General features: G+C 43.8%; 1 protein-coding gene across 8 annotated transcripts in view; it reads left to right on the forward strand.

The window, feature by feature from the left end:
* Positions 1 to 23,004, forward strand: part of CALD1 (caldesmon 1) — a 161,518-nt gene that overhangs the window by 83,373 nt on the left and 55,141 nt on the right. Inside the window, exon 1 of one of the 8 annotated variants that reach the window (XM_073649992.1) lies at positions 13,956 to 14,173. The exons of 6 other annotated variants lie outside the window; for them this stretch is intronic. In XM_073649992.1, coding sequence (XP_073506093.1) covers positions 14,127 to 14,173 — 47 coding nt within the window. In that variant the 5' untranslated portion in view covers positions 13,956 to 14,126. Of the gene's footprint in view, positions 1 to 13,955; positions 14,174 to 14,252; positions 14,372 to 23,004 lie in introns of those variants that run through there. One more of the 8 variants, XM_073649993.1, reaches the window with a different exon arrangement.

Genomic DNA, 23,004 nt, shown 5'->3' on the forward strand with positions numbered 1-23,004 from the left:
TTTCGTGCCAGGTCTCTGATATCTTGTAACATTCCCATAAAATGTGCCTGAACTTTCTAAAAAGCTTTCATTCTCCAGGAGCCAAAGATATGATTTTTTTACATTTTTTTTTTTCTATTTTGTCTCAATTTTTAACATATTATTTTTCCTCCTTTTGAACAAATTTTGCTCCCATGAAATAAATATATCAGCGCGCTGTCTTTAGACATATTATAACCTGGCTAGAGACCAATGTTGCAGTACATTCCCAGACAAAGCCTTCCCTTAGACATGGCTTCCCCTTTTACAACTGACTGGTGATAACGGAGACAGGCAAATGCTGATTCTCTTCGCTCTTATCTTCCCTGTTTAGTTTATTACTAGTTTATTATGTAAGTGAATGGGAGGTCAGGATTATCGCCTCATAGGTGTCATGAAAACTAAATCTAGGGATGGAGGATACGTGGCCAAAAATATAAGAATTTAATTTTTACTAGAAAATACAGACTTTTCCCTGCCGTCAATCATTTAATTAGAAAGCTGGGCGAAAACCCAAAATAATTTTAATACATTAATTCACTTCATCCATTTCAGCGGGGTAAAAAAGGAGAAAACTTTACTGCAGCCCTTTACTTTCTCCCTGCTGTGGGAAAGATAGAGGTGGAAGCCAAGCAAATGCTGATTCTCTTCGCACTTATCTTACCAGGTTAGTTTATTACTAGTTTATTATAAGTGAATGGGACTGCAGGATTATCGCCTCATAGGTGTCATGAAAACTAAATCTAAGGATGGAGGATATGTGGCCAAAAATATAGGAATTAACTTTTTGTTAGAAAGTATAGAGTTTTCCCTGCTGTCAATCGGTTAATTAGAAAGCTGGGCGAAAACCCCAAATAATTTCAATAAATTCATGCACTTCATCCATTTCAGAGGGGTAAAAAAAAGGAGAAAACTTTACTGCAGCCCTTTACTTTCTCCCTGCTGTGGGAAAGAGAGAGCTGGAAATATACAGTAGCTAAAATAGATTTACTATCCTACCTAAATTTGCGCAATTGCAAACTATTTATGTGTCTGTAGAGAGAATTTTCAAACTAATAAAGTCCTGTGATTACAGCAGCATAGACACCGATTTAAGCTGGCAATCTGTGCAGTGTGAGAAGAGTAAAGGCACCGATGGTAAGTCAAATGTGAGCTAGCAGGCTTGTAGAGACATTAACTGTACCCAGGCTACAGCTCCATTCTGTCTACAACATGGTAAAAACAAATCTGTCGTTAAATTTCCCAATACAGGCTGCATACATTATTAAATAGATCTCTTAGAACTATGTCGCCGTCTTCTGCTCTTCCCAACGCTGCCCCGGTGACCGCAGCTCCTGACTGACCGGAAGTCAGAGGTAACAAGCTTTTGTTTTGGCCCTCATAGACTTACATTGAGAAGTGACTTCCCCCCGAAAACATTGGAGAAATCCAGCAGGTCACAACTAGCAGTAAAGGACCGGAGCTGAGCCGAGAACAGAAGAAGACGGCAGCTGGTCAGCACTGTGTATTGCTAGGCGCATAAAACTTACATTAGTGGCACCACTCCAGGTGTGAAATAAATAAAAAAAAAAGAAAATGCCGGAGGGGTGCTTAAATTATCAATGTCGTTTCAACAAATCTAGTATAAACCAATAGTATAAGCAAATATAAGAAATGCGTTAATACACTGTTCAAAAAAATAAAAGGAACACTTAAACAGAATATAACTCCAAGTAAATCAAACTTCTGTGAAATCAAACTGTCCACTTAGAAAGCAACACTGATTGACAATCAATTTCACATGCTGTTGTGCAAATGGAATAGACAATAGATGGAAATTATTGGCAATTATCAAGGCACCCTCAATAAAGGAGTGTTTCTGCAGGTGGGGATCACAGACCACATCTCAGTACCAATGCTTTCTGGCTGATGCTTTGGTCACTTTTGAATGTTGGTTGTGCTTTCACACTTGTGGTAGCATGAGACGGACTCTACAACCCACAGAAGTTGCTCAGGTAGTGTTGCTCATCCAGGATGGCACATCAATGCGAGCTGTGGCAAGAAGGTTTGCTGTGTCTGTCAGCGTAGTGTCCAGAAGCTGGAGGCGCTACCAGGAGACAGGCCAGTACACCAGGAGATGTGGAGGGGGCCGTAGGAGGGCAACAACCCAGCAGCAGGACCGCTACCTCTGCCTTTGTGCAAGGAAGAACAGGAGGAGCACTGCTAGAGTTCACAAATATGCATGTGTCTGCACAAGCGGTTAGAAACCGACTCCATGAGGGTGGTATGAGGGCCCGACGTCCACAGTTGGGTGTTGTGCTCACAGCCCAACACCGTGCAGGATGCTTGGCATTTGCCACAGAACACCAGGATTGCGAAGTCGCCACTGGCGCCCTGTGCTCTTCACAGATGAAAGCAGGTTCACACTGAGCACATGTGACAGACGTGACAGAGTCTGGAGACGCCGTGGAGAGTGATCTGCTGCCTGCAACATCCTTCAGCATGACGGGTTTGGCAGTGGATCAGTAACGGTGTAGGGTGGCATTTTTTTGGAGGGCCGCACAGCCCTCCATGTGCTCGCCAAAGGTAGCCTGACTGCCATTAGGTACCAAGATGAGATCCTCAGACCCCTTGTGAGACCATATGCTGGTGTGGTTGGCCCTGGGTTCCTCATAATTCAGAACAATGCCAGACCTCATGTGGCTGGAGTGTGTCAGCAGTTCCTGCAAGATGAAGGCATTGAAGCTATGGACTGGCCCGCCCGTTCCCCAGACCTGAATCCGATTGAGCACATCTGGGACACCATGTCTCCTCCATCCACCAACGTCACGTTGCACCACAGACTGTCCAGGAGTTGGCGGATGCTTTAGTCCAGGTCTGGGAGGAGATCCCACAGGAGACCATCCGCAACCTCATCAGGAGCATGCCCAGGCGTTGTAGGGAGGTCATACAGGCACACGGAGGCCACACACAATACTGAGCCTCATTTTGACTTGTTTTAAGGACATTACATCAAAGTTGGATCAGCCTGTAGTGTGTTTTTCCACTTTAATTTAGGGGGTGACTCCAAATCCAGGCCCCATTGGTTAATAAATGTGATTTCCATTGATGATTTTTGTGTGATTTTGTTGTCAGCACATTCAGCTTTGTACAGAACAAAGTATTCAATGAGAATATTTCATTCATTCAGATCTTGGATGTGTTATTTGAGTGTTCCCTTTATTTTTTTGAGCAGTGTATATTTTACATTAGAAATCTGCTTCTTTCTCCACTTATGAGCCATTACTTCTTTTTTCCTGCCTCCTAAACTCATCATTCACGCTGCAAAAATTTATAAAATCTGTTTTGAACAAAACAAGGACTGAGTGACCAGGTTCACAGATACCTATTGAAGTCCATGGAGAGGGGAGTGACAGATTGTGCTGTTGTCTTTTTAGGAAGTGTTTTTAGCTCATTCCAAAGCTGTAATCACAACTACACTACTCAGTGCTATTGTATACTGACCTCTAAGCTGCAGAGCTGGATTCACAGCTACAGTCATGGCCAAAAGTTTTGAGAATGACACCAAAATTATATTTTCACATGATCTGCTGGCCTCTGCTTTTTATTAGTGTTTGTCTGATGTTTATATCACATACAGAAATATAATTGCAATCATATTATGAGCACCAATAGGTTATATTGACAGTTAGAATGAGTTAATGCAGCAAGTCAATATTTGCAGTGTTGCCCCTTCTTCTTCAAGACCTCTGGAATTCTCCCTGGCATGCTCTCAATCAACTTTTGGACCAAGTCCTGATTGATAGCAGTCCATTCTTGCATAATCAATGCTTGCATTTTACCAGAATTTGTTGGTTTTTGTTTGTCCACCCGTCTCTTGATGATTGACCACAAGTTCTCAATGGGATTAAGATCTGGGGAGTTTCCAGGCCATGGACCCAAAATCTCTATGTTTTGTTCCATGAGCCATTTAGTTATCACCTTTGCTTTATGGCAAGGTGCTCCATCATGCTGGAAAAGGCATTGTTGGGTGCCAAACTGCTCTTGGACGGTTGGGAGAAGTTGCTCTTGGAGGACATTCTGGTACCATTCTTTATTCATGGCTGTGTTTTTAGGCAAGACTGTGAGTGAGCCGATTCCCTTGGCTGAGAAGCAACCCCACACATGAATGGTTTCAGGATTCTTTACAGTTGGCATGAGACAAGACTGGTGGTAGCGCTCACCTCTTCTTCTCCGAATAAGCTGTTTTCCAGATGTCCCAAACAATCGAAAAGGGGATTCATCAGAGAAAATGACTTTGCCCCAGTCCTCAGCAGTCCACTCCCTGTACCTTTTGCAGAATATCAGTCGGTCCCTGATGTTTGTTCTGGAGAGAAGTGGCTTCTTTGCTGCCCTCCTTGAAACCAGCCCTTGCTCAAAGAGTCTCCGCCTCACAGTGCGTGCAGAAGCACTCACACCAGCCTGCTGCCATTCCTGAGCAAGCTCGGCACTGCTGGTAGTCCGATCCCGCAGCTGAAACAGTTTTAAGATACGGTCCTGGCGCTTGCTGGTCTTTCTTGGGCGCCCTGGAGCCTTTTTGACAACAATGGAAGCTCTCTCCTTGAAGTTCTTGATGATGCGATAGATTGTTGACTGAGGTGCAATCTTTGTAGCTGCGATACTCTTCCCTGTTAGGCCATTTTTGTGCAGTGCAATGATGGCTGCACGTGTTTCTTTAGAGATAACCATGGTTAACTGAAGAGAAACAATGATACCAAGAACCAGCCTCCTTTTAAAGTGTCCAGGGATGTCATTCTTACTTAATCATGACTGATTGATCGTCAGCCCTGTCCTCATCAACACCCACAACAGTGTTAATGGATCAATCACTAAAACGATGTTAGCTGCTCCTTTTAAGTCAGGACTGCAATGATGTTGAAATGTGTTTTGGGGGTTAAAGTTCATTTTCTGGGCAAATATTGACTTTGCAAGTACAGTAATTGCTGTTAAGCTGATCCCTCTTTGACATTCAGGAGTATATGCAAATTGCCATTACAAAAAATGAAGCAGTAAACTTTGGAAAAATTACTATTTGTCTCATTCTCAATACTTTTGGCCATGACTGTACACTACTCAGTACTACTGCATATTGTCCTCCATGCTGCATAGTTGGATTCACAGCTACATTACTCAGTACTACTGCATATTGTCCTCCATGCTGCAGAGCTGAACTCACAGCTACATTACTCAGTACTACTGCATATTGTCCTCCATGCTGCAGAGTTGGATTCACAGCTACACTACTGAGCACTACTGCCTATTTTCCTCCATGCTGCAGAGCTGGATTCGCAGCTGTACTACTCAGTACTATTGCATATTGTCCTCCATGCTGCAGAGTTGGATTCACAGCTGCACCACTCAGTACTATTGCATATTTTCCTCCAAACTTCTTTTATATATGTTATACATAAAGATAGGAGAGCAGGAATCTCTTAAGTATATGTATCTTGTGTATGGGAGACATCATCTAGGATAGTCACCTAAAAGTTGTTTTCATTTTCTAATTTATTAGAACTTTCTCTCCTCCTTCCTCTTTGTAGAACAATCATGTTTTTAGACCATTAGATGCCAGACTAAAGGAATTTTTGCTAGACTCTATTTCCATGTTTGTGGGAGTATGTCCTTAAATCCACACACAAGTTTCCAAATCTGGATCAAGTTAAAATAAATATACATTTCCCTTTTAGGCTATCCTATGGGCATTCTGTGAATTTCGTGAAACTATTTGAATAGAAGTTAGATATCTCAGCGAGCTGTCACCACAAAGTATGCAATGAATGGAGGCTTTATTTTGTCTTCATCTCAGCCTCGTAGATGGCTTAGAATAACAGGGGGGGCAAATTATTCGGTGCTCCCCAAGGAGGACCATGTCCTTTAGAGCACTTCAAGAAAAAGTGAGAAATATTGTCACAAAAAGGGAATTAATAAAAAAAAAAAGTTCTCTGCTGCAATTAAATCTGAGGAACGCCCAGACTTGACTACTCTCCTGGATTGTCAAAGGATACTTCTGAAATAGGGCACATTTCCTTCACTCCCGGCAGAGAAATCTCCAAAATACAGCTGATATTGCTTTCATCGACTTCATAGGCAGCATGCAAAAAGCTCCCTCTAGAGGTGGCTGTGGTTAGAAAAAATTATTATCTAAAGGGAGTCTTTCAACATTACCCCCAGTGGCATAACCAGAGTCATATGGGTCCAGGTGCAAAATTTGGACTCGGGCTCCCACCAACATGTTGGTCAGATCTTTGGGCCCCTGTTATAATGTCCTTTGTTCTCACCCCTATCCTGTAATAATGTCCCCCATTGTCTAGTAATGTCACCCATCTTAAAATAATGTCCCCTATCCTGGCACCTATCCTGTAATAATGTCTCCCGTCCTGTAATAATGTCCCCCATCCTGTCATAATGTCTCCCCCCTTTCACAAGCATCACATAAGCACAGTGCACATGTCACACAAGCACAGCACACACGTGACAGAAGTACAGTGCACATATCACACAAGCACAACACACACGTGACACAAGCACAGCGCATACATCACACAAGCACAGCGCACACATCACACAAGCCCAATGCCCACGTCCTACAAGCACAGAGCAGACATCACACAAACACAGCGCACTCGTCAAGCAAGCATAGTGCACACATCACACAAACACAGCGCACTCGTCACACAAGCACAGCGCATATGTGATGCCTCTTACTCGAAAAAGCCATTTTCTTTACCCTGGGAGATGGGGGACTCTGAGTCGGGTCCTGTGATGGAGAGATGGGGTGCAGCCGTGGCCCGGACCCGACCCGTGCTCAGGGCCGTCACATTAAAAAGGATGGTGTGGGCTTATCCGGGTTGAGTGGCTGATTTACGACTACGCCACCTGTGGCACCTGGTGAAGGCCACCAGCGCCGCCGCAGTCCGCTGAGGCATGGTGTTATGGCGGCCAGAGTTATTTCTACTCCCCACAGGCGGAGCGAGGCCTCAGGGCAGAGGGACAGGATGGAGGGGGGTAGTAGTAGAGGAAAACGGGCGCCGCGTCGTGCGGTGTAGCGCAGAATAAACAGTCCGGAGGCCATAGGGGTGAACTTCCAAGGCTTTACTCACTTTAGAGATGGCAGAAGGAAGGTGACTCCCTGCTCCCCGCGGAGTCCTGCGGTCACCAGGGACGGGGGTCCAACAACCTCCGAGTAAGTCCAGCATTCAGTCGGGACCCTACACCAGAGTGTTCCTGAACTACAGTCCGAATCTTTTCCTGTCCGTGTGTGTGCAAATAGGCCGGGTCTCCCTCTGAGCTCCTCTCAGAACTAGGGCACAGGTGGCAGCTCCGCTCCGTTCGATACCCGGTGGGATCCTCAGGGCCTACCGGGCTTTCCCGACCAGGACATGGAATAGTAAGGTCGGGTGTCGGGGGCCGGTATCCCTCTTGCAGCCGGACTCCCTCTGAATATATCAGGTTGGCGAGGACAGGTGGCGTACACCGCTCCGTCTGCATCCTCCCCGGGGATCCATTTGCTGTGGAGCCACACTCTTAAGCTCCAGGCCTTCTTGGTCCTGGTCATTGGCCGGGTTGAGACATTCCCCGTCTGCAACCTGCCCCTCGTCCCAAGGCCGGGGTACGAGGGCCGTGTCTCCCTCCCCTGCAGGTCCACACAGGATCCACACTCAGGGTGGGAGGTCATAGTACACACAGTATTTGACAGCACAAAATGACCAAAACCAAAGATGGCTCTTTATTAAATATGAAATTTACAGTGTAACTAACTTGTAAGTCCTCCACCCTCACCCACTAACTGGTTCCCCTAACTCTTGGTTCCCCAGTCTCCCTGTAACCAGGAGGGCAGCACCTAGTGCATACTAGCCCCCTCTGGTGGAGAAATGTGGTGTTGGATGCAAAGGTTGGGTCATGACTATCACACTGTTCTTACCTCGGAGGAGGAACACTACACTCCACTAGAGAAGTGCAGCATCCCTGTGGCAGTCGAACCCTCAGGGGCGCCACACATACATCACAAAAGCCCAATGCCCACGTCACACAAGCACAGAGCACGCGTCACACAAGTACAGTGTTCACGTCACACAAGAACAGTGTTCACGTCACACAAGAACAGTGTTCACGTCACACAAGAACAGTGTTCACGTCACACAAGAACAGTGTTCACGTCACACAAGAACAGTGTTCACGTCACACAAGAACAGTGTTCACGTCACACAAGCACAGTGTTCACGTCACACAAGCACAGTGTTCACGTCACACAAGCACAGTGTTCACGTCACACAAGCACAGTGTTCACGTCACACAAGCACAGTGTTCACGTCACACAAGCACAGTGTTCACGTCACACAAGCACAGTGTTCACGTCACACAAGCACAGTGCAAACGTCACACAAGCACAGTGCAAACGTCACACAGAGCACATACGTCACGCAAGCACAGTGCAGACATCACACAAACACAGCGCGCTTGTCACACAAGCATAGTGCACACATCACACAATCTCCGTGCACATATCACACAAGCACAACGTGCTACGGTACAGATTATGACAGCTCCCCAGAACTCGGTACAGTTTCCGAGGGCCCCTTGCTGGTGATTAGTGCTGCCACCATTCCCATCCCATCTAATGATGAAAAATCCTGATCGTCTCCTTCACCTGAGACAAAGATTCAGCCCTGCATCTAATACCCTGGCCAAGCAGAATGGTTTGTCGGTGCCTCTTTCCAGTACTGAATGCATATGCCTTTACCAGTCCCATTTCGAACTATGACACCAGTTCCTTGGGGTATAATCCAATCATACTATTTGCTGCCAGACAGCATTGCCCGGGCCTATGATAATACTGTCTGTTACTGCTCGGTCTGTGAAAGTCTACACGCCGCTGGCTCTGGATCTTCTATTACATCTACATATGTATATTCTGTTCTTGGCTTTTCGACAGCCACTGGAGGTTGAGATGAGAAGCCGCTGAACTTGGCAGAATGCTAATTCACAATTACTGTTCTTCATTAATTAATTGACATGTTCTTGTGTATTTAAGGAAGTCTGGATCGACTTGAACGGAAAATCTTAAGCGTTTTCCAATGTATCTGTTTTCAGGCTTGTGTTCAAGAGAAATAGAGAAAATATTTTGGAAGGGAACGCTCGGGCCTTTTGATTGTCACACGTTCACATGCTCTAAATAGGTCTTTGTTCTGGATTTCCTTGAAGCAGCACATGTTCATTATTCTATTATACTCCATTTACACGCTGATTGGCAGTGGATAAATAGCAGAGGTCAAAGGGGGATAATCACTAGGAGGCGATGTGCTTTGTGGTAGCACATGAGGAAGTTAAATGTATTTTTGAAGTGTGAAGGCCCCCATACAATTTCTTAATAATGCTGCCATATGGTGCTCGCATAACTGTGCCATACAGTGTCCCAAAATAATACCACCGAGAGCTCAACGAGATGAGGTCCATAGGACATGTAACACAATTTTGCATTTGGTAAGGACACGGTAGTGACCCCTAAATGTCCTGTGACCCTTTTACCATACTTCTATCCATCCATAGTTCAACCTTTAAGATGTGATATCTAGGACCTAAGTTATTCTCAATTTATAAACTTTGTAATAAGTCCATCTTCTGGCTGATTCCCAAGCCGGTAGAATACGTTCTTAACTTTCAAACACCAAAATTTTGGTAACATCTTAAAGCGACACCAAAGGGTAACCTCATGATCATGGAGATTCCTCCTCCAGTAGGAAGATATGTCTCTCTAGTGCCACCTATTGGAATTTTCTACCGATACCAGCTGGTGGTCTCCACAAGGAGAAACATTACCCACCTAAACCCACATCAAAGATCTCCTACCCACCCAACCAACAAGATCAGTATCTTGATCAGCACCAAAACAACAATCTACAGATGGAAGTCCATTACTTTTGAAGGACACAATATTTTGGCTATTATACTCGTTGACTTATATGGTGGATGCCTCCAATTCTTTCTTCTAGAATGTAGATAATTTGTATAAATTTATCCCAGGGGGCTTATAAGTAGTAACAGTACCTTACTTTTCACCATCATCAATGTCTCACATGGGTGTATTGTTAGCTGCACTGGTGTCAAAGGGTCTTAAGGCACCTTTACAACAAACAAGGATCCAAGTGATGGAAGTTGGAGATGATAGGTACGATGAGGGTCTCGTTACTGATTTGGGACTTTACATTACGCTCTGGACTTCTTCCATTTTTGTTAACCTGCAGGTATCTAGTAAGGTCCTTCACTGAAGAGCCTTGGTTGACTTCTTCAGGCTCAACTGCGCCACAGCAGTTTGGCATCTGTTAAACCCTATAGTCGCGCTCCATAGATAATCCTGCCCTAAACCAATCTTAACATCCTTACATTCTTCCATTTGTTCTTAATCACCTTCAAATAAAAATAATAACCAGCAGCTCTTCCATAGAAAATCTTCGAGTGTAACGACAACTCAACCGAGCGTGACAGCATTGTATCGTTCTCCAGACAAACCTCCAAGCTTTGTGTACTCTTAAGACTTAGGATTGACGGACAAGTTTGACTACTGCGGTTGGGCGGCCTCCGCTTGTTTATTATGGGAATTTAGAACATTCTTCTATGGTTCTATCGGTTTCCATTAATGGTCACGTCAAGCTTTCTAAACTCCCCACCACCACCATCACCAGCGCCATCATGAAAGCCAAGCTGCTGGTTTACATAAGAAAATAACAAACTATAGGGCTGATTATTTGTTTAGAGGGTCTAATAGCTGGGGCTTAGAGGTGTAATTACTCGAAGAAAGACCCTACCAGATTCCATAGAGGGTGGGCCATTTTATATCAAGCCCAAGCCCAAACCCCAAGGCGCCGCAGAGATACTCAATATCACACCCAATCAATGTCTGACATTTTCATCTCTGATGTCAGCTGACCTTGAAGGGGTGTGGAGGGGAGTTGTCCATAATTGCTTTGCTTCCTGAGATTGCGCCACCACTCTTGTCCATGGATTGATCTGGTAGTGCAGCTCACTTAGCTTTAATTTGGTGATCTGCACTGGTTCAGGTAAAAAAACATGTTTTTGTAATCCCAGACAAGTCAAAAATGACCACCATTAGTATCAACCAGTAGGAGTAACCGAAGATTTGCCTGCTGGATGTCCAAGCCATAAACCATGTGAGACACCATTAGATAATTCTATTTTTTTGAGAAACCAATCTTAATCATGTCTTAAAAAAACAAAATCCATCTTTTCCTTATTATATGCACTAGATGGTGGCCCGATTCTAACGCATCGGGTATTCTAGAATAGGTATGCGGCCGACCGGGCGCAATCAGCGCGGCGTTTAAATTTGCCGCCCATGGGCGGCAAATTTAAATGCCGCTCTGATGATTAGTCGCGGCCGGCTACCGCGACCAATCAGCGAGATGTCCGGCAAATTTAAACGCCGCTCTGCCGATTTGGTCGCAGCCGGCCACCCCGACCAATCAGCAGAGCAGCGTTTAAATTTGCCGCCCATCTCGCTCATTGGTCGCGGTGGCCGGCCGCGATTAATCAGCAGAGCGGCGTTTAAATTTGCCGGCCATCTCGCTGATTGGTCGCGGCCGGCCTCCGTGACCTATCAGCGTCGTATTAGTGTGGGCCCGGGAGCGGCGCTGCCTCTGCGGCTCCGTATTAGCGAGGACCGGGGAGGGGCGCTGCCTGTGCGGCTCCTTCTGCTGCGAGAAGCCGGGAGATGAGCGGCCGCTCCCCGGTCCTCCGTTCACACTTGCTGTCGGGAGATCAGCGGGCCAAGCCGCTGATCTTCCGACGTTAACTGCATGGAGGTCAGCGGCGCCGGTCGGGGTAGTTGTGCTGCTAGCGCCGCTCATCTCCCCGCTGCATCGCCGCTGACCTCCGTCCGCCAAATGAGCCGCTAACGGCCGCCATCTTTTTTCAGAAATCCCGCGGCGCTGATTGGCCGCTGCCGGACCAATGAGCGACGCGGGATTTCCAGGACAGAGACAGACAGACAGACAGGATAAGACAATTATATAGTAGATGCTCTCTTTAAACCAGACCCACTGGAAAATAAGAACTTTGAGCCAATCAAATGGATTGCTCTTTGCAGATCCTCCCCCCTCTCATGCTATTCCATTGAAACACTGAAAAAGGAACTGCAGCGGCATCCCCCTCCTCCCCATCTACTTTTCTGTTGTTCTGCTGAGAATGTTTACATGTAGAGAAAAGGGAAAATCCTTGCTTCAGAATTAGGGGGAAAATAACCCCTTCTCCCTTTTCACCAGTTTCCCCCTTTACAGGCTATGTCTAGTTTTCTGTTGTCTCTGAGCTAGTAGGTAGAGACTAGCTGCTATGATGTCTCCCATACGCAGCACACACAGACATGAGGGATTCCTGCTCCCCTGTCTGTAGCATGTTTAGAAGCAGCATCAGCATGGAGGACATTATTTGGCAGTACTGCACAGAGCAGCTGTGAATCCAGAAAGCAGCAGCATTGAGGACATCATTCAGCAGTACTGAGCAGTGTAGCTGTGAATCCAGAAAGCAGCAGCATGGAGGATAAAATACAGCAGTACTGAGCAGTGTAGCTGTGAATACAGAAAGTAGCATCATGGATGACGTTATACAGCAGTGATGTGCAATGTGGCTGTGAATACAGAAAGTAGCATCATAGAGGACATTATACAGCAGTACTAAGCAGGGTAGCTGTGAATTCTGAAATAAGCAGCATGGAGGACTTTATACAGCAGTACTGAGCAGTGTAGCTGTGAATGCAGAAAGCAGCCGCATGGATGACATTATACAGCAGTACTGAGCAGTGTAGCTGTGAATCCAGCACTTAAATGAGATAAAACACTTACTAAAAAGGTGCAGCACAGAGGTGTGTGTGTGTGTGTGTGTGTTCCTCCCTTCTCCATAGACTTCTCAATAGACCGCTGTATTCTGATCCCTCAGTGAGCTAGCAATCTGTCTTATCCTGGGCAAAATAATTTTAGCAGTATTTCAGAATGAATGATGATTTCAGGAGGCAGACAGGTAGACGTGGCTCACAAATGGAGAAAGAAGAATATTTTTCTGATAAGATACGTATGGCTTGTACCATCAATTTAATGATCATTGATCAGCATGTTATGATAGAGTGGGGTCCCCCTTTTAAGACCAGAGTAGAGAGCAGCTCTGAAGGACTTGGTCTCGTTAATGGGTAGAACAAGGAAGGTGGAAGCAAAAGGTGGAGATTATTTGAGACAGATTTAAAATATTTGTCTGAATAAAAGGGTGCAATGCTTCATGTCGCCTGTGGGGGCACTGCAGGGAAATTGAACAACTGCTCCTGGGTTCTTCCTCTTTACTACAGCTGATCACTAGTAGTCTTAGCTGCAGGGTCACTCTGTGATCATCTTCTAGTTGATGGTCCTATAGAATAAAAAGCAAGTTTCCAAAGTGGACAACCCCTTTAAGGCCATATGTACACAAGGATGCGGAGCTTGTGCCTATTTTATGTCCACGACCATGGCTGTAGTGACCCACATAAAAAAAATAAAAAATAAATCAAAGAAACAAACTCTCACTCCCAATATTATATAGTTGCTAAACAAGCTGTGCAGAGAGCCGGGAACGTCCACATAAATTATCAGACGCTTCTAGGTAAAACTATTTAAATTGGCGCAAGATATTCAGCATAGGAAAAAATTCCCAGATAACAGACCTGAAAATATTTAAGGCAATTTTTCTCAGCTGATGTAAGCTTGGCGTACACATTCCTGTACTATCATGGGGGTGGGGGTGGTGGGATGGATGGATGAGGAGGGGGGTGGGGTGGGAGGGAAAACTAGAAGACAAAGAGTAGAGAGCTTTTACTACAGTGATTACGGTAGCAAAAAAAAAAAAAAAGAGGAGGGGGAGCATTCACATATGAGATCATGTGATAAAAGTGGTGGGTCAAGCTTGGCAGGCGCTGTCGTCATAGGCTGATGGGCAAGGCGAACGCCTAGGTGTGCACAGCATCCTGCAGGGTTGCAGCTTCTGGGAGGAATATGACATTGTCTCATCCCATTTTGCATTGTTCTTAATAAGCTTTTGGAAAAGAATCAGGAGCAGAAATGATCAGCAGATCCTTCAGCCGGCACAGCCTCTCCGCCCTTACCAAGTGAGTTATTAACTTTTTCTGCAACTGTTCTGGCTCCGACCTGTGCATTGTTATAGCCCTTAATATGGGCTACATTCACTTTTACATAGGAGACCCGAGTTGGAAAGAAATTTGTGCCTCAAAGTGGTTGTCCAGGTGACCATATCAGGTCTGCTCTATGGACTGTGCAGAAATGGATGGTGACTTTATTAATTGCAAGTGAGTTATTAACTTTTTCTGCAACTGTTCTGGCTTCGACCTGTGCATTGTTTTAGCCCCTAATATGGCCTAGAGTCGCTTTTACATAGCAGACCCGAGTTGGAAAAAAAAATTTGTTTTTTGCTCTATTCAAATTGATTGTTCAGGTGACAATATCAGGTCTGCTACATCCATATGGACTGTGTGGAAATGGATGGTGACTTTATTAGTTGCAGCTGGTTCCGCTTATGGAGATCAAGCAATGCACTCTGGGAAATATAGGAGAGCTCATTTGCATATACAAGTTTTTGCTAAAATTGTAGTGACTGAGGGACTTACCTGTAATCAGGGCCCTCCAGTAACATCATATCCTTTGTCTGTATATAGTGAATCAAGTATATTGTGACAGGTACTGCTCATATAAGAGGCTGGTGGGCCGCTCCAGCATCGGGGGCCCACCGGAGGATTCTCCTGTGGACCAGTCCGAACCTGCCTGTAATGTAAAGATTTGATGGATGTGATGGTTTTGTACTGTTGCAGCCTTTGTGTATTATCTTGTACCGATATAGCAGAGCTGAGTTGGTCATGCCTTAGGATATTACGACGTACAGATATAGCAGAGCTGAGTTGGTCAATCAGCGTGATACCTTGGGATACTACGACGTACAGGTATAGCAGACTGAGTGGGTCAATCTGCACGATGCCTTGGGATATTACGAGGTAAAGATATAGCAGAGCTGAGTTGGTGATGCCTTAGGATATTATGACGTACAGATATAGCAGAGCTGAGTTGGTGATGCCTTAGGATATTATAACGTACAGATATAGCAGAGCTGAGTTGGTGATGCCTTAGGATATTACAACGTACAGATATAGCAGAGCTGAGTTGGTGATGCCTTAGGATAATTACGACGTACAGATATAGCAGAGCTGAGTTGGCGATGCCTTAGGATATTATGACGTATAGATATAGGAGAGCTGAGTTGGTCAATCAGCGTGATGCCTTGGGATACTACGACGTACAGGTATATAATAGCTGAGTTGGTTAATCAGCGCAATACCTTGGGATATTTCCATGTTCAGATATAGGAGAGCTGAGTTGGTCAATCGGCGTGATACTCTGGATATTACAAGGTATAGATATAGCAGAGCTGAGTTGGTCAATCAATGTAATACCTTGGGATATTTCCACATTCAGATATAGCAGAGCTGAGTTGGTCAATCAATGTAATACCTTGGGATATTTCCACATTCAGATATAGCAGAGCTGAGTTGGTCAATCAATGTAATACCTTGGGATATAACGATGTACAGATATAACAGAGCTGAGTTGGGCAGTCTTTGGGATATTACAGCTCTTTGGCTTTACATAGGACTGCAAGTTAAGCCTACTGCAGCCTTCTTCAGAGCTTTTACCCTATGACCATTTCAGCTCTGCTACATCTATACGAGGCGTGCAGAAATCGAGAGAGCAATTTGCAGTTTTGATCTTCTAGAGTCAATGATGGGAATTGTAGTTTTACAAGAGGCTTATAAGAGTCTTTCCTGTAATGTAGAGCCTGGATGCTGACAGGCGTGGTGGGTTTTACAGCTGCAGCGTTCTACATTGCAGCATTTTAGTAAATGATGGCTATTATCTTGGGACGGCCTTAACCCTTACGTTTCCACATAATACTTTTGTGAATCCATCCTGCAGCTGTTGCAAAACTACAACTCCCAGCATGCCCTGACAGTCAGTGATTGCCAGGGCATCCTGGGAGTTGCAGTTTTGCAACAGCTTGGGGACACGCGGGTTGCAGACCACTGTTAAATGGTGTGTTAAATGGAAGATCAGATGTGGAATCACTCTATTCATTGTAGAAAGCAATTGCTTAGCTGGCAATCACTGATTATGCGCGTACTCTCAGATGTGGCACTGTTAATGAAGTAGTTTTTTATGCTATTAAAGATCCGTAATACTTGGAGGCCCTGTTGGATATTTTCCATTGGCGCTCATAACCTTCAAGTTGTGCCATGGCAGGTATATACAGTCATGGCCGAAAGTGTTGGCACCCTTGAAATTGTTCCAGAAAATGAAGAATTTCTCCCAAAAATTATCACGATTCCAGACGTTTTGTTATAAACACGTTTATTTCCTTTGTATGTATTAGAACACAAAAAAAACAGAAAAAAAGGCAAATTGGACATCATTTCACACACAACCCCAAAAATGGGCCGGACAAAATTGTTGACGCCTTTCCAAACTTGTGGGTAAACAACTTTCTTTCAAGCATGTGATGCTCGTCCTAACTCGCCTGTAGCAAGTAACAGCTGAAGGCTATATGAAAATCACACCTGAAACCAGAGGAGAAATTGACTCAATCTTTGCATTGTGTGTCTGTGTGTGCCACACTAAGCATGGAGAAGAGGAGAAGAGAACTGTCTGAGGACTAGAGAACCAAAATTTTCTCAAGGTTACAAGTCCATCTCCAGAGACCTTGATGTTCCTTTGTCCACAGTGTGAAACCTAATCAAGAAGTTTACAACCCATGGCACTGTAGCTCATCTCCCTGGACGTGGAGATTGCGTGTCTGTGTATGTTTGTATATATCCATTTTTTTGTGTATGTAGGTATAGGGGTATGAATGAAGTTCTTGTTGTTCAAGTTTTTGTGTTGCTATGTATTTCCTTTGTCTTGTGTATGCAGGTATCTATTACTTTTGTTTGTAGGTTTGGGTATGTGTATGTTTCTTCAGTATGCAGGTATTTCTGTATGAAGATGTTTCCAGGCCTCTGTGTAGGTATCTATTTGTGGCTGTAGGTACAGTATGTGTGTATGTATTTGTATTATGTAATTGTGTGTATGTGTTTGTATTTCATGTTTCATAGTTAGGTTAAAAAAAGACCTCGGTTCAACCTTTCTCCACCAATTATACATTTTTGTCACTAAATTATCTATAACCCAGAATGTTATGTGTACTAGCACTTTTATCGTTACATAGGTTGATAAAAAACAAAATGTCATTTTTTTCTTCTGGTCTCCCCCAGGAATCGAACTCACAACCTGTATGATTGCAGGCAGCAGCTAAATCTATGAGCCACAGCTTACACTGTGTGTATGTAGATATGTATGTACTGTATTGTGTTTCTTCTGTATGTAGGCATGTGTTTGTATTTCATATTTATATATGTGTGTATGTACTGTATTGTGTTTTTTGTATATGTACAGTCATGGCTGAAAGTGTTGGCACCTTTTTTTGTTATACAAATGTTTTAATTCCTTTGTGTGTATTGGAACAACACAAAAAAAAAAAAAACAGAAAAAAAAGCAAATTGAACATAATTTCACACAAAACCCCAAAAATGGGCTGGACAAAATTGTTGGCACCTTTCAAAAATTGTGGGTCAACAACCAAACTTTGTTTCAAACATGTGATGCTCATTCATACTCACCTGTGGCAAGTAACAGGTGTGGGCAATATGAAAATCACACATGAAACCAGATAAAAAGGGGAGAAGTTGACTCAATCTTTGCATTGTGTTTCTGTGTGTGCCACACTATGTATGGAGAACAGAAAGAAAAGAAGTGTCTGAGGACTTGAGAACCATAAACATTGAAAAATATCAACAATCTCAAAGTTACAAGTCCATCTACAGAGACCTTGATGTTCCTTTGTCCATGGTGTGCAACATAATAAAGACATTTACAACCCATGGCACTGTAGCTAATCTCCCTGGACGTGGACGGCACAGAAAAATTGATGAAAGGTTGCAACGCAGGATAGTCTGGATGGTGGATAAGCTGCCCCAATCAAGTTCCAAAGAAATTCAGGGTGCATCAGTGTCGGCGCAAATCATCTGTCGACATTTGAATGAAATTAAACGCTATGGCAGGAGACCCAGGAGGACCCCACTGCTGACACAGAGACATAGAAAAGCTAGACTGCAGTTTGCCAAAATGTACATGAGTAAGCCAAAATCCTTCTGGGAAAGCGTCTTGTGGACAGATGAAACCAAGATGGAGCTTTTTGGTAAAGCACATCATTCTACTGGTTATCAAAAACAGAATGGGGCCTACAAAGAAAAGAACACAGTACCTACAGTCAAATATGGTGGAAGTTCAAAGATATTTTGGGGTTGTTTTGCTGCCTCTGGCACTGGGTGCCTTGACTATGTGCAAGACATCATAAGATCTGAAGATTATCAATGGATTTGGGTCGCAATGTAGTGCCCAGTATCAGAAAGCTGGGCTTGTGTCCTAGGTCATGGGTCTTCCAGCAGGACAATGACCCCAAACATACTTCAAGAAGCCCCAAGAAATAGATGGAAACAAAGTGCTGGAGAGTTCTGAAGTGGCAGTAATGAGTCCGGATCTAAATCCAATTGATCACCTGTGGAGAGATCTTTTATTGCTGCTGGGAGAAGACGCCTTCACATATGAGAGACCTGAAGCATTTTGCAAAAGAAGATTGGTCCAGATGTAAGAAGCTTGTTGATGGTTGTAGGAAGCGATTGATGCAGTTATTTATTCCAAAGGGTGTGCAACCAAATATTAAGTTGAGGGTGTCAACAATTTTGTCCGGCCCATTTTTGAGGTTTGGTGGGAAATTATGTCTAATTTGCCTTTTTTTCTCAGTTTTTTTGTGCTGTTCCAATACACAAAGGGAATAAACATGTGTATAACAAAATGTGTAATTCTGATCATATTCTGGGAGAAATACTTTATTTTCTGGAATATTTTCAAGGGTGCCAACAGTTTCAGCCATGACTGTATGTATGTGTGTACATATTTCTAGTGTATGTAGATATGTGTTTTGTATTTCATGTGTATGTACTGTACTGTGTTTCTTGTGTATGTAGGTCTGTATGTTTGTATTTCAGGTATATGTGCTTCTTGTGTATGTAGTTTTGCGTGTATGCATTTCTTTTGTATGTTATGTATGTGTATATGTGCTTATTGTATATCAGTTTGTGTGTATTTGTTTCTTGTGTATGTGTGTATGCCTTTCTCGTGTATGTAGGTATGTGTGTATGCATTTATACTATATGTAGATATGTGTATATGTATTTGTATTTCCTGTCTATGTGGTTCTTGTATGCGTTTATTGTATGTGTTTATTGTGTATGTAGGTATGTATGTGTTTAGTGTATATGTAGGTATGTGTATGCGTTTATTATGTATGTATGAGTTGTATATGTAGGTATGTATGTATGCGTTTAGTGTATGTGTTTCTTGTATGTGTGTATAAGTTTATTGTATATGTAGGTATGTATGCATTTCTTGTGTATGTGTGTATACATTTATTGTATGTGTGTATGTATTTGCATTTCCTGTGTATGTAGGTGTATGTGACGCGCCTCTGGGCCTGAGTCGCGCAGCGTTGCGCACGCGGGAGCCTACCCGGAGCCGGATCAGATGGGGGTAGTAGTCTCGTGGCGGTGACCCGGTCCGTGCCCAGGGAGTCAGACTAAGTGGCAGTCTATTAGCAGTAGATGGTGGATGACTACGCCACCCGTTGAATGCAGCTATGGAGCTGCCGCTGCAGGGCAGACCGCTGAGGCCGGTGGAAGGATGGTGCAGCGTGGATGGTATAACCCCCAACGGGAGGGGTATGGCCTCAGGGCAGCCGACGTGGATGATGGGGGTAGCAGGAACCACTCAGAGACGATGCGGTGTAGTTCAGGGTCTTTACTGGTGACAAAGATAGACCCTCCCGGAGTACTTGCTAGCAATCGGGGCCTGGTCAGTCCTTGAGCAGATGGGATCTCCCCTGGCCAGGCGGAGTTGTAGGCCTTCCCAACTAACTGTACTCTTCTGGCTACCTTGCTAGAGGCGGGTAAAAGTAGCCCACGTCCCTGAGTGTACCGTGTGGTGCTCACCCGTATGGCCGGTGACTCGGGGCCTTCTAATGGCTTCCGCTCCACGATGGCGGTGCTGGTCCCACGCGTGTGACCGTGCCTTCGGGTTTCTGGGCCAGAGGACCTGCAATCCCCTGCCGGTCGGTTTCTGCTGCTGGGTAGAGATTAGTCCCCACAGCCTCGGACTCCGGGTCCGGTGATACTTCTCAGTCAGGGCGAGCTCTGCAGCTGCCAGCCCCTGACTCCTTGTAACACTGCTCCCACAGAGCTCCTGATGTTCTGTTCCTATATTTGCTTCTTTTCTCTGTCTCTACTTCTTCTCTACTCACTCACCCTGCCTCAGCCCTAGGTTTATATAGGGGAAGTTCTTCCCCTCCCAGGACTGGGCAGGAGGTGTGGCATGCATAGGATTCCTGACCAAGAGACCTCCCACCTGCTCTCAGACGTAATATCTCTATCACTGTGGCAACCAGACCCCTGGGGTGTCACATATGTGTTGCTCGTGTGTATGTGTTTATTGTGTAAGTAGGAATGTACTCTATTGTGTTTCTTGTATGTATGTATTTCTTGTTTATATAGGTATGTATGTATTAATTTATCGTGTATGTAGCCATCAGTAATCGCTTGATAATCAAGCACACAGTTCTGCTATTTTCAAAAACTATGGTGCCAGTATACAAGAGGGTGCAAAACAGCGTGTAAACATTGTGTACATGGTACATACATACAAACACATTAATTTTTTTCTCTAAACTATTTTTGCTAATGACCCCATTAGCCTTTATACTGATCTTCATACTTGGATTTTGGACTTTATGCCGCTTGAATGTTCTGTGTACTCTGGTAATCTAATTATAATAGGATAATAGGGCACTGCCCCGGGTGGAATGACCCCAGATCGGCCTCTTCTACGGCAGGTTAACCGCTTCATTGCCACTATGACCTGTGGGAATTTGAACCTTTAAATCACCAGAAAAATTTTTTTTTTTTTTTTTTTTGTAGGTGATTTTTTTATTTTATTTTTATGGTTGACTATCTGGCTATATGAGGCAGATCTCAAAAGGGAATTTCAACTTCCAACTGATTATTCTTTTTAGTTGTTAATTCTTACTTAAATATGGCTTCAGATGAACACAACACGCCCACAATTTTTGTGTATTAAAGGCACAAACCCCAATTTCTATGATGCTCTGGGACTAAACATGGGCAAGGATTTGCTTCCAATATATAGGTAGAAAAAAAATATGGGCTCCCCTAATATCTTAGTGTGAATTTGGTTCAAGAATTCCCTAAAACAGGCAATGTTACCAAAGAGCTTTGATGTCCTTTAATGGACCCCAGACTTTCTGCCCATATATGGTATAGACACCAATGACATCACAGGAACATACCATTCTAAGATAAAAAATGGGGGTCTGAATAAAAGGTGATGACCAAAGGATTAAGGACTGAGCACAGTGGTAATCATTGTTATGTAAATTCAAGCCATAATGGACATTTTTATGATGAATGGTCAAGTTTCCCAAAACTAGAGTAAAATCGAATTATTTTTATAGTTCCCATTATGATATTTTTTCAGGATGTATTTTTGGACGGTGATCTTTCATTCACTTTTTTTTGCTGCCTCCCTTACCGCTGACCGTGGTATGTGCACAGAGGTCACCAGATAAGACTTTGGAATTCAGAGGAAACTTCACAGCGCACCTAATCCGTTAATTAAATACGTGGACTGGGGTTTAACGCATTGGATCCCTTTGGCTTTCTGCACTTTAAAAGTAGAAAATCATCTTCAAACATTCTTTGCTTTGTTTTATGGAACTCTTTGATTTTTGACCCCTACTTCTTTTCAACTTGGCATCCCATATATAAGTCATGTCACCACTGCAGACAATCATTGACGTCCGATCCATAATCCTTTGGTCATCACCTTTTATTCAGATCCCCATTTTTATCTTACAATGGTATGTTCCTGTGATGTCATTGGTGTCTATACCATATATGGGCAGAAGGTCTGGGGTCCATTAAAGGACCTCAAAGAAATTTTCTTGGACGATCCCTTCAATCTTTATTTTGTCTTTAATACTGAGACCTATTAGAATGAGTCCTCAATATTAAAGGGATTATTCCCATTTTCATAAATGGGTATTTTCGGATAGAGCTTGTAAATACAAGCAATTTTGCAATTTACTGGGTGTTAAAATTTTCAGCCGTTCTTGAGATATTAACACTTTTCTTCAGTTTTCAGTTCGTTGCCTTGGAGACCGACCACCGCTGCTAGACACTAGAATATGTGCAGTGCTTACAATTTCTTTTGTATTGAGCTTGTGTGCACTGTTTTGAAGCTGGCCAGGATTGCTGGAGAGCGCTGTTACCATTTTTAATCCCAGCCAGCTTTAGTGCAGTGCTTACAATCTAGACGGCAATAGACAGCAGCAGTAGTGGTCGGTTACCAAGGCAACAAAAGAAAAGTGTTAATATCTCAAGAACGGCTGCAAATTTTAATAAGCAGTAAATTACAAAAGTGATTGTTATTACAAGCTCTATCCAATACAATTTCCATCAATGAAGATGGGAATAACTATTTAAATTCATGGGGGTCCTCTCCCAGCCACTCCATTGATTGGTTAATTGAAGAGACAATGGTACACCACTCCATACATATTCTCCCATTCTTTTAATGGTAGAGAACCGCAATACCATTCACGGCCACTAGAGCATTGCCAGTTTTCATTTTTTAAGGTCCATGATCAGCTGATTATGTAGATGACAGGGGTCTAGTTTTTACTAATCTGTATTAAAGTAATTAAATTAATTAA

Source organism: Phyllobates terribilis, unplaced genomic scaffold, assembly GCF_046119375.1.
Source record: "Phyllobates terribilis strain yellow unplaced genomic scaffold, ASM4611937v1 Scaffold_10__3_contigs__length_209671492, whole genome shotgun sequence".
Classification (NCBI taxonomy): domain Eukaryota; kingdom Metazoa; phylum Chordata; class Amphibia; order Anura; family Dendrobatidae; genus Phyllobates; species Phyllobates terribilis.